The sequence below is a fragment of the Babylonia areolata genome, chromosome 16, assembly GCF_041734735.1.
Source record: "Babylonia areolata isolate BAREFJ2019XMU chromosome 16, ASM4173473v1, whole genome shotgun sequence".
Taxonomy (NCBI): Eukaryota; Metazoa; Mollusca; class Gastropoda; order Neogastropoda; family Buccinidae; genus Babylonia; species Babylonia areolata.
Window position 1 is genome coordinate 27,400,385 of NC_134891.1, and position 7,699 is coordinate 27,408,083.

The window sequence follows — 7,699 nt, forward strand, 5'->3', positions numbered from 1 at the left end:
TGTTGTTGTTGTTGTTGTTGTTGTTTTTTGTTCGGTCAAAAGATTTTGTGTCTCTGGGGAGTCGTTAATTTCCTGTTGTGTGGGTGGGTGTATACTGTGCTCGTGCGTACTGGCACCGGTGTGTGACTGAGTATACAGAGAGAGAGAGAGAGAGAGAGAGAGAGAGTTAGTGAGTGAATGAGTGAGCGGCGCGCGCGCGCACGTGCTTGTACGAGTATGTATATATATATATATATATATATATATATATATATATATATATATATATATATATATATATATATATATATATATATATGTGTGTGTGTGTGTGTGTGTGTGTGTGTGTGTGTGTGCCGCTGCAGTTTAGCTTTCTGAAAACAACATCGCACGTGAACGTGAATCAGTTTGATTTTGGGGGCATAAAGTTAAGCTTTCTCACGGCTTTCAGTTTAGCACATGATCCACTGAATGTCAGCCGGCGTCACTGAGAAATCGGCATTATGTATTGTATTGTATTATTTTTGTATTACTCTTTTGTCACAACAGATTTCTTTATGTGAAATTCGGCCTGCCGGTCTCCCCACCGTGAGAACTTGACACGTCGCTACTGAGGCTGGGAGTGCCACCCTTTTTTTTTTTTTTTTTTTTCCCTGCTTGCATTAAAAAAAAAAAAATGTTTTCCCATCCAAGCGGATTTTTCTGCATAATTTTGCCTGGGACAACCCTTTTGTTGCCGTGGGTTCTTTTACGTGCGCTAGGTGCATGCTGCACACGGCGACTTGCCGATGACATGATTTGTTTCATCGACTATCGTTCAGTTCTTCTTATTGGCTGTGCTTATTTCATTCTATTTATCTTATCTTACTCTATTCTATTTTGTTTTTATTTCATTTCATAAACAGCGTCGAGCTTTTGTTTATTAATAATGTGTCGAGACCGAGATGCCTTGGTAGATTTCGGTCAGTTCTCATATATTCCACTTGATTTCTGTATTCAGTGGCTGCTTCAAGGGAGATCACTTCCATAATCTTCCTGTTCGTGTCGCCACGCGCTAGTGTGTTGATTTTGATACACTGGGAACGTGACTTTGTTAAAATAGAAGATGGCAGAAGAAACAGAAACCAAAGTTCTTCAGGAACAAAAAGAGACTGTGAAAAAAACGAAAATGAAAGAAGACGGAGAAAAACGAGGTGTGGTGTATCTTAGTTGCATTCCTCGAGGAATGAGTTTAAAAAGATTACGCGAGGAGATGGAAAAATATGGAGAAGTGGGAAATATTTATCTGGAGCCTGATGGTGAGTTAAATAGTAGTAAATACTGATAGTACAATATTTTGTATCGTGGTGTCGTAGTGGCGTATGTCTTTCGCTCCATCTGCACTTTCTCGTTGTCTCTCACATCGCGGGTGGTTTTGTGTGAATGTGAATGTTAACTAAACATAATTGTTTTCATAATTTCATGTACTGATAGAGTGTTGTACATTGTCTTTGTCTGCCGACAATTACAAAAAAAATTACATTTTTTAACGAAGTAGCTGGGCATCGATCCTCGATTGATACGAGGCTCGGTGCTTAGCGGAGGTCCCGACGAAACTGTCATCGAACGACATCGCTGATCGTTACATACGATAAGAAAAAAAAGGGGAGTTCACTGGTAATTTTGTTGGGAGATTTGGCAAATATAGAGTCAGGAGGAGGTGTTGAGAGTCACCTGACCAAACTGTGGATCAAGAAACTGATCAACAAGTGATCCAAAATCACATAAATGGACACTGATTATGAGGGCAAAAGGCTTTTAGCCTATAGCCAAACATTTCTGTGATTCTGTGAAGAGTTTGATTCCTGGTTGGATTTTTCTGTACATGGTTCTATCAACCATTAGTGAAAAGTTCATGCAGGACAGCAGCAAAAGTAAACTCAAGAATCAAGAACGGTCCGCATGGACTTTCATTGACGGAGAATTGAATATTACATCCGTTGATTAATCTGGACCGATGTTGAGCTGTTCACTGCACATCGATCCTAGAGCCGGCCATTTGTTTGACCTGTTGCGCATTTCTTAGATGCTAGTTTGGTGAGGTTCTTATGAGACATGTTAGGAGCAGGAAGGCGTTTTTTCCACCTCGTGACAAGAGTATGAGGTTCTCACTAGTAAACTGTATAGGCTACTGGCGAGGTAGCCTTCAGAGCAACTTTGCCATGAGGCAAGGATGAAATTTAAAAAAACTACTTCCCACCTTCCACTCATTTCTTTGCGCATGTACTTCTCACCCTCGCCACTTGCTCTCTTGCCACTAGCTGGTAAGTGTGCTCATGAATAAGAAACATCTCTCTGTACTTTGCCTTAGATCCTCCTCCCTCAATGGCAGCACCAATCATAAAACAATGTGTATATCACTCTGTGTGCAGACAAAGCTCAGTTCAATCCTCATCAGCGTGTTTACAAGGAGGGTTGGGTGGAGTTTCTCAAGAAAGCTGTGGCTAAACAGGTGGCAGCCATGCTGAACAACACCCAGGTACAGCCACTAGAGTTTATCTTCTTACTGTTTAGATTTAGTACAGAACAGAAAGCAGGCAGTGACCGTGTGTCAGTTATACATTAAGTACTAGTTATGTATGCCTTTCAAATCTTTTGTTTTAGTTTCACATTGCATGGCTTATCAGTATGATCACTGTGTCGCGTGTTTCTAGTGTAATGCCCAATATCAGAATATGGCAATGGGCATAATTATGCCATATGAATTAGGATTTACAATGCACTGCCTTCTGATTGAAAACATAAGTAATTAAATATGAAAATTGTTAAAACATATTAATTTAACTCCTAGTTTGATGACTGATGGTTTCCAAAAATATGTGTCTGTGTGTGTGAGAGAGACAGAGAGAGTGAGACAGAGAGAGAGAGAGAGAGACAGAGTGAGACAGAGAGAGACAGAGAGAGAGCCAATGTGTCTGTGTGTGAGAGAGACAGAGAGTGAGACAGAGAGAGAGAGCCAATGTGTGTGTGTGAGAGAGAGACAGAGAGAGTGAGACAGAGAGAGAGAGAGAGCCAATGTGTCTGTGTGTGTGAGAGAGACAGAGAGAGTGAGACACAGAGAGAGAGCCAATGTGTCTGTGTGTATGAGAGAGACACAGAGAGAGAGCCAGTGTGTGTGAGAGAGAGACAGAGTGTGAGACACAGAGAGAGAGCCTATGTGTGTGTGTGAGAGAGAGACAGAGTGAGACAGAGAGAGAGAGCCAGTGTGTCTGTGTGTGTGAGAGAGACAGAGAGAGAGAGCCAATGTGTCTGTGTGTGTGAGAGAGACAGAGAGTGAGACAGAGAGAGAGAGAGAGCCAATGTGTGTGTGTGAGAGAGAGACAGAGAGAGTGAGCCAATGTGTGTGTGTGAGAGAGAGACAGACACAGAGAGAGAGCCAATGTGTGTGTGTGAGAGAGACAGAGAGAGTGAGACAGAGAGAGAGCCAATGTGTGTGTGTGTGTGTGTGTGAGGCTGTGTGTATCATAATGTATGTCTTTTTGTATGTGTGTGCGATTTGTCCATTTGTTGTCTATAAAGATGTCAGCACCTGTGCTGGGTGTGTGGTTGACCAGTCATGAGGTTTCCGAAAGTGGCTGATCAACCTGGGTACAGAATGCCCTGGCACACATTGGGCATATAATAAAAGTTAATAACATACATACATCATTACATGTCAGTGTATGTGTTATGTGTGTGACTGTGTGTGTGTTGGGCCAGATCTATAGAAGAGACAAATGAATCTGAGCATGAAGTATGAACCATGTTATTTTCCATTCCAACCCAGGTGGGAGGACGGCAAAAAAATCCTTGGAAGGAAGACATCTGGAACATCAAGTACTTGCCCAAGTTCCAGTGGGCTCATCTGAATGCCCGCCTGGCGTATGAAAAGGGTGTCTATAAACAGCGTCTTCGGGCCGATATTTCTCAGGTGAGGGTTTTCAGTTTGGCGCAAGTTTTGAAACTACCCAGCATTAAAATAGAGTGCATGTTGCATAGTGTGTCAATTTGAGTTGTGCACACAGTGTGTACTACACAGACTTAGTCACATATAATGATATAGGAATTTTTACACCATATACCTTCAATTGATTTTGTGAAAAGGTTAACTTTGATACTGAAATTAACACAAAGAAGAATGTGACACTTCATAAAGTTAGAAATCAGTTTTGTTGTAGGTTTTTTTTGTGGTTTATTTTGTTTGTTGTTGTTTTTAGTGGATATGAGGATGGGGAGAGTCCTTCAGTAGAAATCTCTGGAGAGCCATGAAGCCTTTACCTCTTGGCTTAAAGAAAAAGAAGAAGAAAAAAAAGGTGAACATTTTACAGTTTGCTCCATGAACTGATCAAGAGCTTGTTCTGGTACCAATACATGTCTCCCAGGATGCACTTTTTTCTGTACCTGAAGGAAATAAATATTTTCAACTTTATTCAAATCTTACAGTGGGCAGAACACAACATTGTTGAATTCATCTTTTTTTCTTTCTTTTTTTTCGTTTTTGGAGGGGGCAGGTGGGGTTTTAAGTTGTTTTAAATTCAATTGACCTGATAACATTATTTGGGTTCTTTTCAATTGGTTTAAAGAACTGAGCCCTGAAATGGCAATTTATGTAGTCAACTGGATGGTACGCTGCATGGCTTGGATTTTATTTTAGTTTTGGGTGAACATTCAGTCTTTGCACGGAGGCAAAGAAAAATGAAAATGCAAAAAAAAAACACCTTCACTATGAAGTTCTTGCCCTATTGTTAGTGATGAAGATAAACCAACTCTTTGTTTGTTCTTTCTGTGGTAGTATAATCACCAATTCTTTCTCCCAACCATTTTAATTTAGATTGGATGTGTTCGTTGTCTTTTTTCAGATCAAACGGGAGGCCACGTTTCACAAGAAAAACTTTGCCAAGAGCAAAATCAGACAGAAACAGCAGCAGAAAGAGGGAGAGGAAGCGGAGGACAACAAGGCGGGCTTCACCGTCAGGCAGCGGGAAACGGAGGAGGAAATCCTCACCAGAAAACGGCAGAGGGTGGACGACGACGACGACGAAGGTGGCGCTGCCAAGAAGAAGAAGAGAGCGAGGCGAGAGAGACCGAAGAAGAGCTTGTTCCGCCCCGATGCCGACCACCCTGTAGGGGCACTGTCCTTAGGCGCCAACCCACAACTGCTGCAGAAGCTGTTTGGTGGGGGTGGCGGGTCCTAGCTGTGTTGGAATTAATGGTGCTTGTGACTTTCGCTTGATCTATTTTCCTCATTGGCATGTGCCCATGTGTATGTGACTGCGTGCATCAGTAAATGTGTGTGTGTGTGTGTTGGAATAATTCAAGATGTGCATAAATAAATGCTCTTAAGTGTATTCCTCTTTCAGTCTATGCTTTTTGCACTAAACTGCCGATTCCAGAGTGCTGACAATTCTTTGAAAAAACAAAAAATCAAAGGTCAGCTCTCTTTCCCTAATTTGGCCTAGTTGTATGGAACAAACTGCATTGTTATTATTATTATTATCATTATAGTTGTATTGAGGGAATGACTGAGGGCAGAGAAAGGGGGTTGCTTCTCAGAGAATTGATTTGGTTATTGACAAGTAACAAAGTCTGGTTTGTGAAACTAGTTCAAAGAAGAAACCAAAAATCCCAAGGTCAGTGCTTTCTTCTGTATCTAGGCCTGGTCGTATTGAATAGACTGCCCTCCTCAGTCTGTCACGTGGTTTCCTCGGATTATTTTAACCCTTTGAGCCCTGACCACCGCTTTACCGGTGGCAGAGAAAAATGACATGCCTAGCCACTGGTTGAGCGGTGCGTAAACACTCGTGTCGTGTTTCGCTATTGGTTGACTTATATTAAAGAGCCAATCAGAAAAACCGTAATATTCTGACGTCAGTGAATGTGGTACCAACATGGCCGCGCCTTTTCACTGTGTTTTGTGCATGTACTTTGGATAAAAAAGATCGATTTCAATATAAGTTGACCAATAGCAAAACACGACACAAGTGTTTACGCACCGCTCAACCGGTGGCTAGGCATTATGTCATTTTTCTCTACCACCGGTAAAGCAGTGGTCAAGGCACTCTTTTTATATCGGCCGTGACACATTAAATACCAATTATTTGCAAATTTTGGCTCAGGAGCTCAGGCAGAAGGGTTAAAATTGCTCAGGAACTCAGGGCTCAAAGGGTTAAAAAGTCTCTTCAAACACACCTCTTCCATTCTGCCCACAATCTACCTGACAAATGTGCTTCTTGAACTTTTGCTGGCAGTGTGAGTGTGTCTGCCTGTGTGTTTGTGTACGTACGCACACGCTTGTTTGCGTATGATATGTCATTCTTGAAAGGATACGTATTATTATTGTGTTGTGGAGAAAAGTTGGGAGCAGAGAAAGTTTTGTTTTGTTTTTTGTTTTGTTTTTTGGTCAGTCAAAGACAAAGTAAGTTTGAAGACTGCTCATCAAAGAACTGATTTTCTCACAGACTTTGACATATTTGTGTAGTTTGTGAAGTTGATTCACTCATGGATAATTCATGTCCCTTAATAAAGTTAAACAGAAAATGCCCAGTGGAGGTTACAAGTTGTGGAAATTCAAATTAGTAAAAAAAATTTTTACTCAAGACAAGGGCATTGGAAAGAATCTGAAAGGTTTTGTGTGCGTACGTGCATGTGTCTGTATATGTGTGTGTGTGTTAGGTCCAGTATCTCGTGGTGTGTGTGTGCTATCTGATGGGGTGAGCTGTGCATCACTGAAAATTAACTCACTCGGGGCGACAAGTTTTCTCCCTTGCTTTTCCCCACAGACGGTCCATTTGTAAGGGTTTGGAAAAAAAAAAAAAAAAAAAAAAATACAGAGTAAGAAAATGAAACTTTCAGAACTGGTTTATTACTTGTTGAGCTATTACATAAAAAAAAAAATCAAATTTCTCATCTTATTTTTACGGTTTTGCCATGAGTAGAAAATACTGCCAATTTTTCACCCTGAATCACCATACCCATGCTCGCTTTCTGCATTAAATTCGCTTTCTTCTTTGTCATCATCCACCTCTTCAATGTCCGACCCTTCAGTTTGTACCATTTCAAGTACTTCAGCAACCCTAAAACGTTGCCGTCACTGCCTTGTTCGCTTCACAACATTCTGAGAAGAGCCCGCTTTGCTGACAGGCTGGCACGCAAGCAGACTACCGGTCAGTGACTTTGTCAGCATGTGCGAGACGGACCATACATGCCAGGCTGACCAATCATACCGTTCGATTGTGGAGTGACCCAGAATAGCGCACTCTGCTTGGCTAATCACAAAATCACCTGTACAGTGTGTGATGGAATTTTACTTTTGGAGAATGCTATTCCATTCCTTCGTCCGAATATGTTTTGTGTAGGAATGTGTGAGCATTCCTTCGTCCGGAGAGAGTTAATCCGGGTCCTCAAGCTCCTAAAGCTTGGCGCATAGTATTACACTGATGTGGAGGTTGAGACACTTGTTCAGTTGGTGGTGGTGGTGTTACTTGGAACTGAATGCATGCCACTGTCAGTCACCGTCAATATGAAATAGGATGTGAAAAAAACTGTGACCTTCATCTGTGTGAACCACAAGAGCAAGTTGTGTGATGTCCAGATCATTATTCATTTTTATTGCCTACTTTTTGATCTTTGTATAAATGTAAATAAATAGAACAAAACAAAAGAATATGTTCTGGCGCAGTGGAAACTGTTATGTGTAAAAAGT

At 41.3% G+C, this 7,699-nt stretch overlaps 1 protein-coding gene across 1 annotated transcript; it reads left to right on the plus strand.

Annotated features, from left to right (window-relative positions):
- The first annotated feature begins 1,026 nt into the window (after positions 1–1,026).
- On the plus strand, positions 1,027–7,660 carry LOC143291279 (uncharacterized). The gene is made up of 4 exons (XM_076601120.1): positions 1,027–1,277; positions 2,391–2,497; positions 3,785–3,928; positions 4,857–7,660. The coding sequence occupies exons 1-4, from the start codon at positions 1,085–1,087 to the stop codon at positions 5,190–5,192; spliced, it is 780 nt and encodes a 259-aa protein (XP_076457235.1). The 5' UTR covers positions 1,027–1,084; the 3' UTR covers positions 5,193–7,660.
- Positions 7,661–7,699: the final 39 nt, after the last annotated feature.